This window comes from Sciurus vulgaris (genome assembly GCF_902686455.1).
Source record: "Sciurus vulgaris genome assembly, chromosome: 14".
NCBI classification, from domain to species: domain Eukaryota; kingdom Metazoa; phylum Chordata; class Mammalia; order Rodentia; family Sciuridae; genus Sciurus; species Sciurus vulgaris.
In genome coordinates, this window is record NC_136475.1 from 78863181 (window position 1) to 78883010 (window position 19830).

General features: G+C 36.6%; 1 protein-coding gene, 1 long non-coding RNA gene and 1 pseudogene across 5 annotated transcripts in view; 2 read left to right on the forward strand and 1 right to left on the reverse strand.

The window, feature by feature from the left end:
• LOC306644283 overlaps positions 1 to 19830 on the reverse strand; it is a 151968-nt gene that overhangs the window by 85272 nt on the left and 46866 nt on the right. The window lies entirely within an intron of this gene.
• The window catches only part of ASXL2 (ASXL transcriptional regulator 2), a 136067-nt gene that overhangs the window by 27227 nt on the left and 89010 nt on the right, over positions 1 to 19830 (forward strand). For 2 of the 3 annotated variants that reach the window (XM_079111071.1, XM_079111068.1), the window contains exon 2: positions 16108 to 16190. The exons of the other annotated variant lie outside the window; for it this stretch is intronic. In XM_079111071.1, the coding sequence (XP_078967197.1) occupies positions 16108 to 16190 (83 nt within the window). The remainder of the gene's footprint in view (positions 1 to 16107; positions 16191 to 19830) is intronic. 3 annotated transcript variants of the gene reach the window in all.
• Positions 8107 to 10440, forward strand: LOC306644561 (S-methyl-5'-thioadenosine phosphorylase-like; annotated as a pseudogene). Its single transcript has 2 exons — positions 8107 to 8145; positions 8229 to 10440. The product of its transcript is annotated as an S-methyl-5'-thioadenosine phosphorylase-like (transcript).

Genomic DNA, 19830 nt, shown 5'->3' on the forward strand with positions numbered 1-19830 from the left:
AAGAACTCTGCTGCTGAACTACATCCCTAATCCTGTAGTTCTTAATCTTGTTTTAGGGATGTTGGGCACTATTTCAAGAACCTTTTGAAAGTAGTAGAAAACCTATCCCAAAGTGGTAGAAGGAAGAAAAAGAAATTCATTGGTTTGTTACTGAAAAATCTCAAGAATTTCAGATATGATTGGATTCAATGTTTAAGTAGAAGCATCATAAAGATTTTATTTCTTTTTCCTGCTTTGGTCCTCAGTGGACCAAGTAATCTGTTGGCTTCAATCTCACGTCATCAGGTTTAAGTCCAGTGGTTGCTGGACTATAAAGAAAAAACTGTTTTATCTTGTTCTGCTCCTTCTGCCTTGGCTTGAGCTCGCCCATTCCTATACCAGTTACTGTGGCTAAGAGGATGGAAAGTGCTAATGCTTTATTGGTAGTGTTGGTTCCCACCTTGTAGAGTGAGCACCGAAGAGGGAATGAAACTTTTTCTCATTAAGAATGTTGAATGGGCTGGGCGTGGTGGTGCCCACCTGTAATTTCAGCAACTCAGGAGACTGAGGCAAGAGGATTGCAAGTTCAAAGTCAGCCTCAGCAATTCAGTGAGGCCCTAAGCAACTTAGTGAGATCCTATCTTAAAATAAAAACAAAGTGTTGGGAATGTAGCTCAGTGGTAAAGCACTCCTCAGTTCAATCCCTTGTACAAAAAAAACCCAAAAAGTTGAATATTTGTAAATTGCTAAGAATACAGCCTACCTTAAGCATCATGGGTAGCTTAAGGTACCCATTGGTAATTGTTGTTGATGTAGCTCAATAATATAGTGCTATCCTTTCATGCATGAACCCTAGGTTTGATCCCCAGAACTGCAAAAAAACAAAAAAAACAAAATAAGCCTGTTTGGTTGGGATTTTTTTTGGTTGTTTTTCTTTTCTATAATTATACCTTTCATTTACTTTTCTTGTCTGGATACTATTAAGTGTGATTTCATTTTTGGTTCAAGAATTTTTTTGGGGGGGGTAGAGATTACAAACAAAGGAATTATTTTTTTTTAACTTGTGATTTTGTTGTATTTTAATTGGGAAATAAAGCTTGAACATTTCTTTTTTTTCCAGTTATGGAGGTTTTTCTAATCAATGATTTTTTGAACCATTTCATTAGTAAATAGAAGAGAAAATGGGGTATTTCTGAAGAGTTTAGTTACATTTTTTGAAATCAAAATTATTATTCATGAGATTTTGTGTCATATAGTCATGTATGAGAATTGTAGTGTGTGTGCGGGGGGTTGGAATGAGAGATGTATCCTAACACTATTTAGGACCTGAGGTTTCTATTCCAGCTCCATTTTTAAAATATGTGGTTTCGTTCATTTCATTTTATTTTTATCCGGGATGGCCAAACATCCCTAGAATTTTGAACCCACTTTTTACCTTAAACATCAAATCCTTTTACTGAGATTCTTTTGTAGGGTGATACTAACATTGTTGGTTTCCTACCCATATCCCTTCTTTTGGTTGACCAAACCTAGTATGAAATCTTGATCCTCTAAAGTGGATCAAAGTTGGTTATTTAAGACAACATGAAACTATTATGTTCCTAGATGATAGGAATGTTTTAAGGAATTGTCTTAAGACATTAGGGTTTTTAAACTTTTTTGTTAGAGATTTGTCATTGTGAACTATGGATACTTTAACCAAGTTATTCCTTCCAACAGTTATCTGACTATGTGGGTTGTGGAAAGTTTGAAAACAGAAAAACCAAGCAGGGAAAAAGTAATCTTAATTTTATTAATTTTATTATGTTTAGTGGTCAATGTTCCCTTTTGGAATTTGATGAGAACTGTGAATCTTCTTCTGCAAAAAAGACACAAACAGTAAATACTATACATGATTTCAAAGGGATTCATAGAATTCTGAACTTTGATTGTAAATTAATACTCTGATCTAAGGTCATACTATTAATATTTGGACATATATTAGTAATACTTTTTTTGCCTCATCATAATTTATGTCTTTTATTTATGGTAATACTTTTTTATAAAAAGTTCAGTATTTGGGATTAAACCCAGGGCCTCATGCATGATGGGCAAACTCTCCTACTGAACTACATCGCTAGCCTTTTTTTTTTTTGAGACAGAGTCCTCCTGTTTTGCAGGCTGACCTTGAACTGAATCCTCTTCTCTCAGTTTAGACTCCTGAGTAGCTGTATTACTATAGGCATGTGCTACAGTGCCTGGCTATTTCTAATCCTTCTGTTTTTTCTTTTTCTTAATTGAAAATTTATTTTGTGGGCTGAGGAGGTAGCTCAGCTGGTAGAGTGCTTGCCTTGCAAGCACAAGGCCCTGAGTTCGATCCCCAGTACCGCAAAAAAAAAGAAAATTTATTTTGTATTCAGTTTTGCATATCATAACCACTTCATCATTGAAAACTGTTTTAAAAAATTCATAAAGAAGGGAATCTTAAGTTATGCTTCATGTATGTATAACATATAAAAATTCATTTTACTGTCATGTATATCTAAACAGAACAAATAAAACAATACAGAGTCTTAAAAAATACATATGTATATGTTTACCGTGCTGGGGATTAAACCCAGGGTTTGTGCATTCTAGGCAAGAGCCCTATCACTGAGCTCCACCCCTAGCTCCACCGAAAATACTTTTCTTGATAATATATGAGTTTTCTTTTTCTTTTTCATTGTCATAGATGAACACAATACCTCTATTTTATGTTATGTGGTGCTAAGGATCGAACTGAACTCAGTGCCTCACCAAACATGCTAGGTGAGCTCTCTGCCACTGACATGCCCCAGGCCCAGTATATCAGTTTTCAATTTAGAAATAATTTATTTGGTTCCTTCTATCTTTCAGACATTGTCTAATTTGAGGGGCACAGATGAAGAGTCTGTGGTCTCACATTTGAGGGGTACAAATGAAGGAGTCTGTTTCACTTCCCTTAGATTTGCTCTTTAACTCTTGGAAGGGGAGATAATTTATTTTTTTGTCTTAATTTGGGGTATTTCGATTTGTTTATTTCTATAACTGTTACAAATAATACTACAAAAGTCTTCCTGCCTAGACTACTCTTATGGATTTCTGCTATGTTGCTTTTATAGATCATTAGAAGAAAAGTTACTGGGTAAGAGATGTCAGTCTTTGAAAGCCTTTGAAGTCACATGTTACCAAATTACTTTCACACTGTATCACTTAATCGTCTTAGCTGTTTAGTGTGTAAGGTGCCTGCTGCCTGTCAAACCTTGAAGAATAAATCTTAGGAGTTTTAAAAATCTTTGCTGATTTTTATAAGACAGATAACTCAGATATAAAAAAGAATAGGAAAGGTCTGTCAGCCACAGAAAGCAGCAGCATGAGCAAAGTTGGGATGTTGGTAGCTGGAGAGATGCTGTCTCATAGCTACAGTGGCAGTCAGAGACAGCAGTGTCGTAGGACCTATGTTCCTTACATAGGTTGTGCTCCACACTGAGTCCTCCCTTGTCACCAACTCAAGATAGCATCTGGCAGTAGTCTTTTAAGAAGGTTCACTACAGGAGGGTTAGTGGAACCAACTGTAGTCTCTGCCACAGCAGCAGATTTCAAGACCATATTGATATTTGCTATCTCTTTCTACCATCAGCCATTCTAGATTTCCCTAGTCCTTGGCAGACTTGTGCTGATCTGGGTACTTGCCTGAGATCTTTATTCCCGAGGAATCTGAACACGTTTGCCTTTTCCTTATCATGCCTTGGCCTTAGTCTGCAGTTGCCTGCTTTCACTAGGCCTGAAAGCACCAGAAACTGCATGTACTAGGTTATGCTACTGTGGTCAGTTACCTCTCCAGTGTAATAACTTCTTTTTTGCCTGCTCCTTTGTCCTGAGCCAAAATGACCCAGTAGTTGTTAACTTCAGGTTCGGATTAAAGGTTCTCTGGTAAAAATGTTTCACTCTGGGGTTAAGAATCTATAATACTGGGGCTGGGGTTGTGGCTCTGGTAGAGCACTTGCCTAGCATGTGTGAGGCACTGGGTTCAATTCTCAGCACCACATATAAATAAATAAAGGTCCATTGACAACTGTATATATATATATATATATATATATATATATGTATCAATAAATCTTTTAAAAAAGAAAAAGAATCTATAATCCTAACAGAGCCTGAAATTACAGAGATGATAAATTGTTTTATTTGGCACCAAGCCTATTTCCACTTATACTTCTGTATTATACTTTAAGGATGAATTTACTGCATCTTAGAGGTCATTTCCAGTGTTCTCTCATGATTACTACTTACCGATAGAGTGTCTGGTGATATCAGTGCTCGGAGTTCATTGTTACACTTGCTTTTGCCTAAAAAGTACCTCACTGAGTCTGAGGTGATGTTATGCCCCATGTTAATAAAATCACATATCTTTGGCTAGTGGTGCTGACAGAGAAGGCATGGAGGGCAAACTCCTGACTACTATTCTATCTTCCTGTCCCCTTCAGAATGAAGCAGGTTCAGTGTAATCAACTTGTCACCCAAATGCTTGACTCATCTCTCTCTCTTTTTTTTTAAATCTTTTAGTTGTGAATGAACCTTTATTTTATTTATTTATATGTGGTGCTGAGAGTTGAACCCAGTGCCTCACACATTCTAGGTAAGCACTCTGCTATGAGCCACAACTCCAGCCCTTGGCTCATCTCTTTGAAGACCTATAACATCTATGGAGCTCAGAGTTTTCAGCTGAGTAGGAGCTGGTAGCTGATAGAATCTTGGACTTAATATCTCTGTGCCTCAGTTTTACCATACAGAAAAATGGTATAATAGTAACTACATCATATTATTATAAAGATTAAATGAGCCAGTATATGTAAAGCACTTAGAATAGTACTGGGCACTTAAAAAACTAGTTGAGTATTGTAGATGGACACATGTGCTATGCAAGTACCCTACCACTGAGCCACAACCCCAGCCCCAGTATTAACTCTTTTTGTTGCTAAGTCTTTAGAGTTTTGGGAGAATTAAGTTTTGAGAGCTTGTTTTTTTTTTTTTTTTTTTCCTTGAACTAGTACATGTATGAGATACCGAGACTTCTTAGATATTCAGGTAAAAAGAATACAAGATAGGAATGGACTAAATCAGGGTGACTTTAGAGCTTTCAGAATTGAAAGACTCTTAGGTAAAATCTATAGACCTGAGCTTTTGAAGTCAGTATGTGTGTTCTTGTCTGTATATCCATGGGTGTCTCTCTGTATAGATTGGTATTTAAATATACTCACTTCTTAATACATTGAAGTTTCTGTCCCCAAGTCTATAAATTTAATTGTATTTGCCCTCAACCTTTATCTTTAATTTTTGTTAAAAAATAGGCATTTTTACTGTTTTCTAAGACTAATCTTGCCACCTGTGTACCAGATTCCATCAGTCAACCGTCAAATGTTTCAACCTCTATCATAGCCATTGGGAATACTAGGTGAGCGAAACAGGTGGTCCTAGTCCTCATGGAGCATACGTGCCAGTGGGGAAGACACATAATTGGAAGTGCAGCTACAGTAGATGGCAGTACTAGGGATATTATTGGACACTGCTATAGGAGCATGATTATCTTTGAAACCATTAGAGGATGAAAATGCGTAAGGAGAGTAGCATTTGAAAAGAGAATACTGAAGATGGGTAAACATCACAAGATTGTGGAAAGTGAAAAAGTGGCTGGAAACAGGTAGAAGGAACCAAGTTGAGGCTGGTGTCACAGAAGCCAAATGGAAGAGTACATCTCAGGACAGAGGTAGTGATCAGTAGATACTCCTCAGCGGTCTGGTAGGGCCCCTCACCCTCTTTCCTATGAAGCTCTTCGGCTGTATTGGTTATCCTTTCTGTCTAAAATCCAGATATTTCTTGTTATTATCATGTGCTTAGCTTCTAAACTCCCATAGTAAGTGTGTTGTGAGTTTGGTAGGCGAGGGATAACATATCCTCTGAATTCATTTTGTTTCTGAGTGGAACATTTTAAGTAGCACACGTTCAGATAATGAGGAGTTTGTCAAAAACTATCTGAACCTAGTTTGCTTCTTGTGTTGGAATGGGGAGAATTGGAATAGTTAGGGTTACGTGGGATTCCTTTTATCCTAGTACAGGAAACTTGTTCAGGTCCCTTACCACAACAGTTATTCCTTGACTTCACTTTTCCCCGTTGCCTTCACTGTTCTTGAAGAGTTGTTTTATCTTTCTGTTCCACCTACAACAGACTTTCATTCAGTGCTAAGACCTCACACGTCTGATTTCTTCCCTCCTGATTAAATAGTACCTGAACTTATAAGGCTAAAGATCTCCTGTTGCTAAGAGTGTATTTCTGTTGTTTAATTAGGTAGCTTTTGACATGTTGGCCCCTCACTCTTAGAATAATTTTCTTTTCTGAGGCACCAAAATGTTCTGGTTTCCTTCCTATCCCCCCACCATTCCTTAGTCTACTAGTTTTTCTTCTCTGAATCTTAAACATTAGTGTGTTCTATAGCATAGACTTCGATTTCTTCAAATTTCCTGAGTGATCTTGTTCACTGTTATGAAATTAGTTATCCCAAATAAAGCCTTTGGGTAGTAAATGAGCCTTATAACACTGATAGGAATTTATAAAGATTACCATGTTATTTATTTATTTATTTATTTTTGGTGCTGGGGATTGAACCCAGGGCCTTGGGGCTTGCGAGGCAAGCACTCTACCAACTGAGCTATCTCCCCAGCCCCTTCCATGTTATTTATTTCAACATTTTATTACTTATTTTTTTGGTACTGGGGATTTAACTCCAGGGCACTTGACCACACTGAACCGCATCCCCAGCCCTATTTTTTTTTTTTGTATTTTATTTAGAGACAGCATCTCACTGAGATGCTTAGCACCTCACTTTTGCTGAGGCTGACTTTGAACTTAATGATTCTTTTGTCTCAGCCTCCTGAGCTGCTGGGGTTACTGGTTTGTGCCACTGCCTATTTGAACATTTTAAATGTAAAATAAAATCTAGGTTATGCAAAATTCGGACTATACCTCTTTGCCTATCTGGAATGAACTCATAAATGCACCAGGAATTTAAATACTGTTGTTATTTAGCTAGAGTTGGACTCAAATTTTAGAAGCTACCTAGATTTTTTAAGTACTCAGAAAATAAAAAATTTAAATCCTTTTCATTAGCTGAATTGAGAACCTACAAGCTAAGAAGTCGGTATATTAGACATTTTACAAACGTATGTAGTTGTACTTTAATTCTCTGTAGTGTTGATTTTAATTCTGAGTTGTTATTCATTTTGTTACAGAGTAGTTCTAGAAATTGTGTTTTGTTGTTTCATAAACAATTCCAGTGGAATGAGTTTTTGTTTGGTAAACACTGCCCTCCTGTGGTTAGAGTAAGGTAAATGCTTTGCAAACTACTCTTTCCACTCACATTAAACTTGTGGTAATAGAGTGTAATACTTAAATCGGAAATATGTGACCATATTGTTTTTTTCTCCTTTTTTTTTTTCTTTTTTTTTTTTTTTTTCGTACCAGGGATTAAACTGAGGACACATGGCCACTGAGGGGCGCTTGACCACTGAGCCACATCCCCAGCCCTATTTTATATTTTATTTAGAGACAGGATCTCACTGAGTTGCTTAGTGCTTCACATTTTGCTGAGGCTGGCTTTGAGTTCACGATCCTCCTGCCTTAGCCTCCCCAACCTATGTGTATGTTTTGTTATGTGTAATAAAAGTATTAAATAAAAATGAAAGCAAAAATTACTAAGCTATCGAAGGGGAGGAAAAGGACCTTTAACTGTGGAAGTGGTAAAAGAAAAGACCGAGCTGAATGTGGTGGCGCAGTCCTGTTATTCCAGCTACTGAGAGGCTGAGGCTGGAGGACTGAAAGTTAGTGTAGACTAGCCTGGGCTACTTAGTGAGACCCTGTCTCAAAAAAAAAAAAAAAAAAAAAAAAAAAGTCTAGGAATGTGGTAGAGCACTTGCAAGGCCCTGATTTAATTCCCAGTACTGAAAAAAAAAAAAAAAAATTAGAGTTCATAGAATTAATAACCTCCATGGAAAATGAACCGTAATGAAAAGATTAATAATAAACTGGAAAAAGTTTTAATACAAAGAACTGAGACAAATAACATATAGACAATGACCGTGAATAACCAATTCACAAGTAAGGAAATACAGGTATTAAAGTACAAATATTAGGTTTTCATCTAGTGCGCTCGCCAGTTGCAGCCTCCTTTCCATGCATGCAGACTTGATGTCAGGGGTCGCTGCCACCATGGCCAGTGAAGATTGGAATAATTGTCAGAACAGTCCTGGATGATCCAGAAATTTTAGTAGGAAGAACTGAAAAATATGCGGATACTCCATTTGACAGACTACTTGTGCCTTAATTTGGGGGAAGATAAAGAAATGTTGATTATATCCTCCTTGCAAGACATGGGAGGCAGAACATCATCGTGCCTTCACAAGTCAACTACCAGGCAAATGTCTGGACTCTGAAGGAAGAGAACTGTACACGTCATAGTGATGACAGTGCGTGACTCCTTGAGGGAGGAGATTCAGCCCAGAGATAATGCTAGCATTTATCATTTCACTGACAGGACCACACTGAGGCCCCAGAGCTTCTACCATGGCAGTCATTCCTGCTCTAGGAGTGTACCATTTTCCAGTGGCTGAGCCGTTTTGCCCCCAAATGAGAGATGTCCTCATAGGACCTAAGAAGCTAGAACTCTGGTGGCACTCAAAGGGAAAAGTAGTCACAACTGAGGGATCTCCTTTTAGCTCCTTGGCAGAAAGCTTCATGTTCCACACCTGGGTGTGTGTGTGGCGGGGGAAGCAGATGTTATCAATATGATCACAAGTTCCAGAGGTGGTTCTTGCTAAGGAGACTGGAATGCAGGCATTGCCATGACAACAAATTATGATTGCTGGAAGGAGTATGAAGAAGCAGTTTCAGTTGACTGGGTTTTAAAGACCCTGAAATAAAATGCCAGTAAAGCCAAAAGTTTGCTCCTCACTGCCATGTCTCAGGGTCCATGGGATGGTCAGAAACCTTCCATAATCTGAAGAATATGACATAGTTTTTCTGTTTTATTACCAGAACACTGAAATAATATGGTTTCCCAGAAGAAAAGAAGACTTTCCAGTCATTTTGTGTATTATGCTTAACTTGAGGTGGGGGAAATCTTGGGGAAGACATGCAGCTTTCATGTTCTTTCCTGTAAAAGAAGAGCATGTGGAAAGAAAGATAAGACATTGCATTTATTGGTGACTCCACCAGAAAGACTTATTTCTGAACATGGAGGAAAAGCAAAATAAACATGGGGGAAGTCTTACATTTTGGGGGGAAAAAAAACTAAGAAGTTAACACTTTTGCCTTGCCTCCCCTTACTAAATTTGCAACAATGAAGGTTGGAGGGTGATATTCACTTTCATGTTGCCAAGAAATATGAGGAAGTAATGGGACTCTGGCTTTTTATCGTAAATGACTACAATCCTCTTGGAGATCAGTTTGGTAAAATGTATCAGAAGGCTTGAAAATACTTATGCACTTCGTTGGGTATTCCTAGGAATTTCTCCTTTAAAAATCCTGTCAGATACATACAAAAAATTATGAAGAAGGATGTTTAATAGTTACTATTAGTTATAATAATTATACAAAACAATCTGTATCCAACAATTGGAGGTCAATTATGGCTTAATTATAATGAGATTGTGAAGTTTTCAGCTGAGGATCATGTTTTCATATAATATTTAATGTCCTAAAGTAGTGGTTTCTGTATGATATGAAATGGAAAAAGTATCTTACAGTACTAATTTTGTTTTAAAATGCTATGCAAATGTAAAAAGACTAGAAGGAAATATATGTACTATATACATTTTTTTCTACAATTAGTATAATCAAATAATAAAGTTATAAAAATAAAGTACAAACATTAACTCTAGGCAACCACTCTAATGTGATAGTCATAATAATACATAAAACTGGCATCACTGGTAACTTTGGGAACATGCTAATTCAGAAAGTCAGCTAATTTTTTGAATCTGGTAAATACAATAGTAGAATCAAGTGCTAAGGACATCAATCAAATGTTTAGTAATTGGATTCCGAGAAGGGAAGAAAGTGAATGGGCACAAGAAATTTTTCAAAGACCTAATGGGTAAGAATGCTCCAGAAACCCTGTGAATGAATGTCTAGCAGAAAATTACTTCTAGGCACATAATAGTAAAAAATGAAAACTAAAGCCAAGAGTAACAGAAAAACAGAAGATTGGTTGGGGAATAGGGGGTGTGCCCCCCTTTGTTACTAGCAATTTACACTGAAGGAATGTTAAAGTGAGTTGTTTTAGAAGAAAAATAGCTGGGGAGATAGCTCAGTTGGTAGAGTGCTCGCCTCGCAAGCACAAGGCCCTGAGTTCAATCCCCAGCACCGCAAAAAAAAAAAAAAAAAAGAAAGAAATAGAAGAAAAATAATCCCAGATGGAAGCTTGAAGAGGTACTGGACAGATGCAGATTCATAGAAGAGGCAAATAAGTACATAAGTCTAAGTGCATATTAATTATAGCAGCAACAAAAATGTCAAGTGAGGTCAGGGAAGTAATTAGAATTAGTGTTCTGAGGTTCTTTGGTAATTAGATTAAAAAGATAAAACAGAAAATTCCAATTTGGGAAATTAAGAAATACATTTCAAGTAGTATACAAGTTAAGGAAAAAATTACGCCATTTAGAAAACAATTTGAGCTGATAACAGAAACACTGCATTTTAATACTTGTGGGATATAGCAAAAGCTGTGTATAAGGGGAATTTATGAACTAAGTGAATCTATTAGAAGAGAAAAATGATAAGAACAGTTATTTAGTATTCATCTCAAGAAGTTACTGTTCTAAAGATAAACACATAAGAAGAATATTTATACCAGGACTGACTTAAATTTGTCATTTTTTTTGACAAATGACTACTGGGGATTGAACCCAGGGCTATATACTATTGAGCTACATATGACCTCTTTAAATTTTTAATTTTGAATTGGAGTTTCACCAGTTTGCCTAGACTGGCCTCAAATTTGAGAGCCTCCTGTCTCAGCCTCTTAAATAGATGGTTACAAGCATGTGCTAGGATGTCAGTTTAGTGCAAGTATTTTGGTAAAAGTATTTTGGTAATTTCCTTCATCTTAGAACATTCTGATTTCTCCTTTATTATTAAAGGATATTTTTGCTTGATACAGAACTTTGGATCAACAGTTCTTTTCTGGTGCTGGGGTAGTAGCTCAGTGGTAGGTCACTTGCCTAGCATATGTGAGGCACTGGGTTTGATTCTCAGCACCACATATAAAGAAGTAAAAATAAACGTCCATCAACAACTAAAAAAAAGGTTCTTTTCTTTCTGCACTTTAAAATATTCTTCCACTGCTGCTTCCCTTCATGATTTCTGGTGAGAAACCCATAGTCATTTGAATCATTATTCTCCTAATCATACTGCTTTACAGAATTTTTTCCTTTAGTTTTCAGTAATTTGTGATATATCTGGGTATAGATTTCTTTGAATTTGTCTTGTGTGAGATTTGTTGATCTCCTTGAAATTGTGTTTATCAGTAAATTTCAGAAGTTTACAGCTGTTATTTCCTCAAATATATTTTCTCTATTACTCTTTTCCCTTTGTGACTGATGGCATGAATGTCAGAGCTTTTGATATTGTCCCATTGACTGCTCATTTCTTTTTTGTCTTCTTTTTTTTACTCCCTTTGTTCATCATTCTTTTATCTCCATTCTGCTATTGAGTCCTCCTAGCAAATTTCAGTTTTTAAGTTTTGATTATTATAGTTCTTAGTTCTAAAATTTTATTTTATATTTAAGTGCAAATAAATAAAACATAAAATCTCTCTTCTGAGACTATTAGTCTCAAGAATATTCACTCTGACTCCTTTGGTTCTTTTGTTTTTGAGAGGGCGTTTTGCTGGCCTCAAATTCCTGAGTTTTAGTGATCCTCCTTTCTCATCCTCTCAAGCTGGGACTAATGGCATTGGCCACTCCTGGGTACCCTGAGCCCCTCCCCCCCTTTTTTTGTAGTGGTGGGAATTGAACCCAGGGCTTTGTGCATGGGAAGCAAGGACTCTACCAACTGTGTGCTACATCCCCAGCCCTACCCTGGCTTCTTGAAGTAAAGTTGTACTAGCTGCTTTTAGCAACATTTGTGTTGTTTTTGTTTGGTTGTGTGTTGCCTTTTTTTTTTTTTTTCTTTTAATTGTCAGTTATTGATCTTTTCCTAGTTCTGTGAGTTTAGTGACTTTTGGATTACATATTAGACGTTTTGATGCTGTATTATGATACTCTGTCTTGTTTGAATTCTAGAGAAAGCTGGTTGTGGTGACATGTACCTGTAATACCAGCAGCTTGGGAGATTATAAGTTTGAGGCCAGTTCAGCAATTTAGCAAGACCCTGTCTGAAATTGAAATATAAAAGGACTGGAGATGTAGCTTAGTGCCCCTGGGTTCTAACCCTAGTAACTGCCTCACCCCCCCAATACATATATATCCTGCAGAAGATGTTGACTCTGTGTGTGTGTGTGGGGGGGGGGGGTTTAAAAGCAGGATTTGACCTTGTTAGGTTCAAGTCACAAGTTTCTGTTCATCTTCTGTGCACTCTAATTCCAATATCTAGTTTTCAAAGCCTTTGCCTAGTTATTTGGATCTACCCTGCATTGGTGTCATCTTGCAGCTACTTTGGGTATTAGGTATTGGTATACTTGATAGTAACGTTGGTTAGGGTCAGATCCATAGATGTATAGCACTGGGTGACCCAGGAGTAAAGTAGAACTTCATGGTAGGCTCAATGCAGTGACACACACTTGTAATCCCTGTTCCTTGAGAGGCTGAGGCAGAGGATTGCAAGGACTGGAGGCCAGCCAGGAAAATTTGGTAAGACCCTGTCTCAAAGTAAAATAAAAAAGGGCTGAGAATGTAGCTTACTGGTAAAGTGCCCTAAGTTTAATCCCAGTATGATGGTGGGAGGTTTGGGGTGGAGGCAGAAGAAGAACTTTATGGTATCATTTTTTTGAGCTCTTTTCTCTCTGCAAGTTCCCTGATGCTTTTTCTTTCTTTCTTTCTTTCTTTCTTTCTTTTTTTTTTTTTTTTTTTATGGTACTGGGGATCGAACTCAGGGCCTTGTGCTTGTGAGGCAAGCACCTACCAGCTGAGCTATCTCCCCAGCCTGATGCTTTTTCTTTTTTGGGTGAGGGTGTCCCAGGAATAGAACCCAGGAGCGCTTAACCACTGAACCACATCCTCAGCCCTTTTTAAATATTTATTTAGAGACAGGGTCTTCCTGAGTTGCGTAGGGCCTTGCTGAATTGCTGAGGTGGCTTTGAATTCGTAATCTTTCTGCCTCAACCTGCCAAGCTGCTGGGATTACAGGCATGTGCCATTGCACCCAGCCTCTGAAACTTTTTGAAAAGCTGTATGGACATTTCGCAGAAGACTAGAAATGGAACCACCATGAGACACAGCTACTAGAAGCTCCTACTAGAAAACCTTTCTTTTAATCTGACTAGAACACCTGATTTTTTAAAATTTTTAAAAATGTTTTTGTTAGTACATCATAGTTATGCATAATATTGGGGTTCATTTTAATGTAATCATGCATGCATGGAATGTAATTTGTTCCACTTTAGTATTTTCTCTTTTTCCTACCCTCTTTCCTCTCTGGTTCCCCTTTCTCTACTCTACTGGTCTTCCTTCTATTTATTCAACTTTTTTTTTTTTTTAAACTAGTGCTTTATAGATACACAAAGGTGAAATTCACTGTGGCATATTCATATGTGTACATAACATAATTTGGTCAATTTCATTTCATCGTTGCTGCCCTTCTTATTCTTTCTTCTTCCCTTTTATTCCTTTCCTCTACTGATCTGCCTTCCATTTTTCATGGGGAACCTCACCTCCTTTTCCTTATTTTGCTATAGCTTCTTTCTACATATGAGAGAGAATGTTTGATCTTTGACTTTGAGTCTGACTTAATTTCACTTACATGATATTTTCAATTTTCATCTATTTACCAGCAAATACCATATTTTCATTCTTCTTTATAACTAACTAAAACTCCATTATGTATCTATACCACATTTTCTTTATTCATTCATCTGTTGATGGACACCTGGGCAGGTTCCATAACTTCACTATTGTGAATTGCACTGCTATGAACATGGGTGTTCTTGTACCAGTATAGTATGCTGATTTTTGTTCTTTTGGATAAATTTTGTAGAAGCGAAGTAGCTGTGTCATATGATGGTTTCATTCCTTCTGTGGAGTCTCTAAACGGCTTTTCAAAATGGTTGTACTAATTTTCCATCCCATCAACTATTTATTTATTTTTGGTACTGGGGATTGCACCCCAAGGTGCGTAACCAGTGAGCTATATCCCCAATCCTTTCTGTTTTTTACATTGAGACAGGATCTTGCTAAATTGCATAGGGCTTCATGAAGTTGCTGAGACTGGCCTTGAACTTGTGAGTGATCCTCCTGCCTCATACTTGCCCACTTATGGAACTACACAAAAGCATCACCATGCCTGGCCTCTCACCAATTTATGATTGTACCTTTTTCCCCACATCCTTGCCAGCATTTATTATTATTTGTATTCTTGATGATTGCTGTTTTAATGTGAGATGAAATCTCAATGTAGTTCTGATTTGCATTTCCCTGATTGCTAGGGGTGTCAAATGTTTTTTCATATAGTTGTTGGTCCTTTGTATTTCTTCTTTGGAGAAATGTCGTTTTGTTTCTCTGATTTGCTGCACACTTCTGTGACTGTGTTTGCCTTCAATGCCTAGGAACAGGACGGAGGAAAAAGAATATAAATCAGGGAGTTTCCTCCTCACACTCAAGGGACCAGAAGAGCTACTCTTTCTTGGAGACTTAAATCTCTGTCCAGCCATGATTGGTGTTATCACTGGCATAGCTGTTGCCGTGGGATTTCTGGCAGTGGGGTCAGAGGAAAAGAAAAGGGAGAACTAAGAAGCAACCTGTCTTAACCCAGGGGGTTTCCCCTTCCTGCAAGCTATCTATCATTGGGCAGGTCTCTTTACTGTGCCTCAGACCGAAGAGAAGAATTCTCTTGGAGCACTTTCTGTCTGTACTTAGTATGTGTTTCTGGGTTTGGGGCTTTCTTTTGAGTCTCGTCCAGGAGCTACCAGAGGAAACAAAACCAGGAAACTCAGTACTGAGCGTGTGGTCCTGCTCTAAGTTGCTGTTTCCTCCCCAAGCCACCTGCTCCTATTTTCAGAGTCCTTAAACAGCTGCTTAATGCATTCTATCAAAGTTTTTAGTTACATTTGGTGGACAGGTAGGATGGACTGTGCTTACTCTTTATTAGAACCAGAACACACAAATAATTTTAATTTCATTATAACTGTTGTTCATTGTTTTGGTTAAGAATTGATTGCACATCTATGCTGTATTAGGCTTTACTGGAAATGTAAAAATGGATAATATTAAGGTACTTACAACAAGTCACATGCAGGAATGGAATGTGGGGGTGAAGGCAGAAAATAAACAATTTCATGTTCATTAATAGTAATTTTTAAATATTTTTTCTTAGTTGTAGGTGGACACAATACCTTTATTTTATTTTTATGTGGTGCTGAGGATTGAACCCAGGGCCTCAAGCGTGCTTAGGCAAGCACTTTATCACTGAGCCACACCCCAACTCCTAATAGTGATTTGTGTGTGTGTGTGTGTGTGTGTGTGTGTGTGTGTGTGTGTGTGTGTATGTGTGTATGTGTGTATAACTTGGCATTGAACGTGGGACACTACCACTGAGCTATATCTCCGGTCCTTTTATTTTTTATTTTGAGACAGTATGTTGTTAAATTGCTGACACTGGCCTCAAACTTGGGATCCTCCTGCCTCAGCCTTCCAAATCAATAGTGAATATTTGAATTATTAATTTTAACTTTTTTGATCCATTTCTACTTCAGGATTTGACTTTTTGTTTGTAATTGAGGGAAGGTCTGGGTTGAGAAGTCTCTGGATATGTATGTTTTGCATGTAATTATTAAGATAATTATATTAAATACAATTACATATGTAATTAATAAGGATAGGAAGTTAAAATAAGAAATAATTTATTATATACTTGTTTCTCAGGTCTTAGAAAAATACCCCAATACACCCATGAGTCATAAAGAAATTCTTCAAGTTATCCAGAGAGAAGGACTAAAAGAAATCAGGTGAGTTATTTATATATTATTAGCAACAATTATAATACTTGATTGGAATATTTGATAGTATGTAGTAGAGCATTTTAGTCCTCAAGATTGATTATGTGCTTTGTTAATTTCTTGTTGTATTCAGCTGTCAGATCATTGTGAAGTTTTTAATTTGTAACAGTTATAAAACCAAAAAAGTAAGTAAAAACTCCTTAATTAGAAAGACAGTAGCTGTTTTCAAGTCCATGCACTTTAATTCTCAGGAAGGCCTGGAGCCATCTTTAAGCCTTCATCTATCAGTTCAGACTTTTTATTTAACAAGCCTGGTCATTAGCAGATCAAAATTGCTATGATGTAGAGAGAATTCTCCTAGAGGTAGACATTCTAGGAAGAAATAGTATTAACCAAAAAGAATAAAATGCAAGATATATAAAGTACTAGGAGTGTCAAATAAAATTCTTAGCCTGGTATGGTGACTCATGCTTGTAGTTCTAGCTACTTGGGAGGTTGAGGCAAAGGGATTATTTGAACTCACAAATTTGAAACCAGCTTGGGCAGCACAGCAAGACCCTATGTCCAAAAACAAAAATAAAAAAAATCTTTTCATGTTCAAATACAATAGATGGGAGTCAGTTAAGTAGGATCAAAGATAATAAACACTTTTAATTTCTTTCATACATATTATAATAGCACATAACAGTCACTGTTCATAATCGAGACTCTCATTGAGAAATGTTGAAATTATGTTGTTTGCTTTGTTAATTAAGGCACATGTGGCAGTCTTTTTTATTAGAAAGATTTTCATTAAGGTAGGAAGTTTGCACTGCCTCTAGTGTTTTTCAACTATGGGTGGCATTGTGTAATACCGTTAGGGAAGGGAGATCACAATATGTTTGGGGGGCTTATTTTTGATGATCACAGTGACTGGTGAGGTGAACATACTATGATATTTAATGGGCAGATAATAGGGAGACTAAATGTCTTGTATGGTGTTGGACAGTCCACATTGAGTAGTTGTTCATTTCAGATGTCAGTAGTGTTCCCATTGAGAAACAATGGCCTATGCTCAGATATTTGTAAATAAACAATAGTATATTTTTTTCTTTTCTAACCCCCTTTCTTTTGTTGGCCCCCCACTCCCCTGTGCCCTGGGATGAGGACCAAACTCAGGGCCTTACATATGCTAGACAAGTGCTGTGCCGCTAAACTAAACCCCCAACACCTTTTTGGTTTTTTTTTTTTTTTTTTTTGGTACGGGGGTTGAACTCAGTGGTTATCTAACACTGAGCTATACTCCCAGCCTTTTTTTATTTTGCAAGAGGGACTTCATAAGTTGCCCAGGCAGGCCTTGAACTTGCGATCCTCCTGCCTCAGGCTCCCAAGTAGCTGGATGGGATTACAGGTGTGTAACATTGCACCCAGCAGCATATTTCTTTTATTAATAGCCATTGCATAGTCTAGATTTTTCTTGTCATTTTTTTTTTTTCCTTTAACATGTAGTTCTACTTGAGTTATTTTGAATTAACTTTTCTAAAGCACTTAAAATTTTTTTGTGTGTGGTTTTAATTTGTTGCCAAATTTCAGTAGGCAGGAAATAAGGTTTGCTTCACGGTTATGAAAAGATTAAATATAAATGAGCGTATCCTACTTAATAGGACACATTCCTAAAAACATTGAGTATAAACATTTATAATTTAAAACTTGAAAAATGCATTTGAAAAATTAGCTTTTAAAAGTATCTTTTGTAATCATTTAAAAAATCATCACCTTTAATTTATTAGCATTATATTTCTAAATTTTATTTGAATTAAATTTATTAGATTAGGACTAATTCAAAAACCATTTGATCAAATCAATTAATAGTGAACTAAAGGAGGAAATACTAATAGTATTTTTGTGACTCTGAGAAACAAATTCTGCTAAGATATTCTAATGTCCTTTAATAGCACTGTTAGAGCACACAGAATGTGTGTTTTTTTTTTTTTTTTATAAAGTTAAATTTTTGATACATATAAACAAACCAGGCAAATACACCAGGAAATCTGGTATATGGAGAACAAGCTTCATTAATCTCTTTGGCCTGAAATTCTGTTGCAGTGTCATCCAAGTCTAATATAATATAGTAAGGCTCTAGGACTTAAAATTTCCATTATCATTCCAGAGAGGAGGCAAGATTAGTGAATAAGTAAAGAATGGTAATAAATAAATAGGAAAAAGGAATTTCTTATATGTGTGTATATATATATATATATATATATTTTTTTTTTTTTTAAATTGTTGGTAAGACCTTTTATTTTATTCATTTATTTCTGTGTGGTGCTGAGAATCGAACCCAGTGGCTCACACATGCCCGGCAAGCGCTCTACCACTGAGCCATAACCCCAGCCCTCTTATATATTTTTAAAGATGTTGATGGACCTTTATTTTATTCATTTATTTATATGTGGGGCTGAGAATTGGACCCAGTGTCTCTCACATGCTAGGCAAGCGCTCTACCACTGAGCCACAACCCCAGCCCCTCTTGTATTTTTGATATGTATCAAAATTGTAGAGTCATTAGAAATATCTCTGGCTTCATGTGGTGACAGTTTACAAGTAGTTCTTCTTGGTTAAACTCTGATGCTGTGGTTAGTTTTGTGACCACAGAGCAGTTCTTTCTCAGTCATCTGTGACATACATTTTATAAAATTCATTAGAGGCTCTTTTACCTCTCGAAATTATTACTACAGTGCAATACTACTTCCTTCTTGAAACTTGTTATCTTAATTGATACTACAAGCATTCCTGCTTTCTGTCCTCTTTGGAGTTTTTTTCCTTAATTTTTTTTTTTTTTTTTTCTGATAATCTTTTCTTAAAGTTAAGTATAGTTCTGTCTGTTCTCATAATTTTATATATCTTTTATGTTTTGTCGTTTTCACATTTGTAGGGAAGCTATATCCATCTCAGCCTTTGTACATGAGGACCCCTTAGCTTTCCCTTCAGTTATTTGTAAGGTTAACTCTTTTGGGTATCAGTTTGGAATTTTTATTTTTAAAGAATTTTGGCTGACTTTGAAAGTCTCGATCACATATTCTTATTTTACTTTATTATAGAATTCCTTGTCCTTTATTGCACTAAGGTTTAAAATAATAAGTTTTTGTAATTTTATTTTATTTTTTTATTTATTTTTTTTCAGTGCTGGGGATTTGAACCCAGGGCCTTGTGGTTGTGAGGCAAGCACTCTACCAACTGAGCTATATCCCCAACCCCTATTTTTTGTAATTTTAAAGACAGTCTGTGCTGGGGGTATATAGCCTAGTGGTACAGTGCTTGTCTAGCATGTGCAAAGTCCTGGATTCCATCCTTAGCACCACCAAAAAAAGAAAAAGTCATATATCCTTACATTAAAGTAGTTCTGTGAGGATAGTGACACTGTCTCTTTTTTTGTGTATTGCATAATAAGCATCAAAAACTTACTTGTTAATGAGTATATGAGGTATCAATGGTTAGAAGATCATATTCAAATACAGTAGTTTTTCTTGCTGCAGCAGTGTGTCAGTTAGTAGCCTTATAATCTTTACAGATTTTAGAAAGATTATAGAATGAAACACATAGTTTACTTATTGAAAGTGTGCTGCTCCTTGTTTTATTTTCCTTTCTTAGACCTCAGTATGTCTTTCAT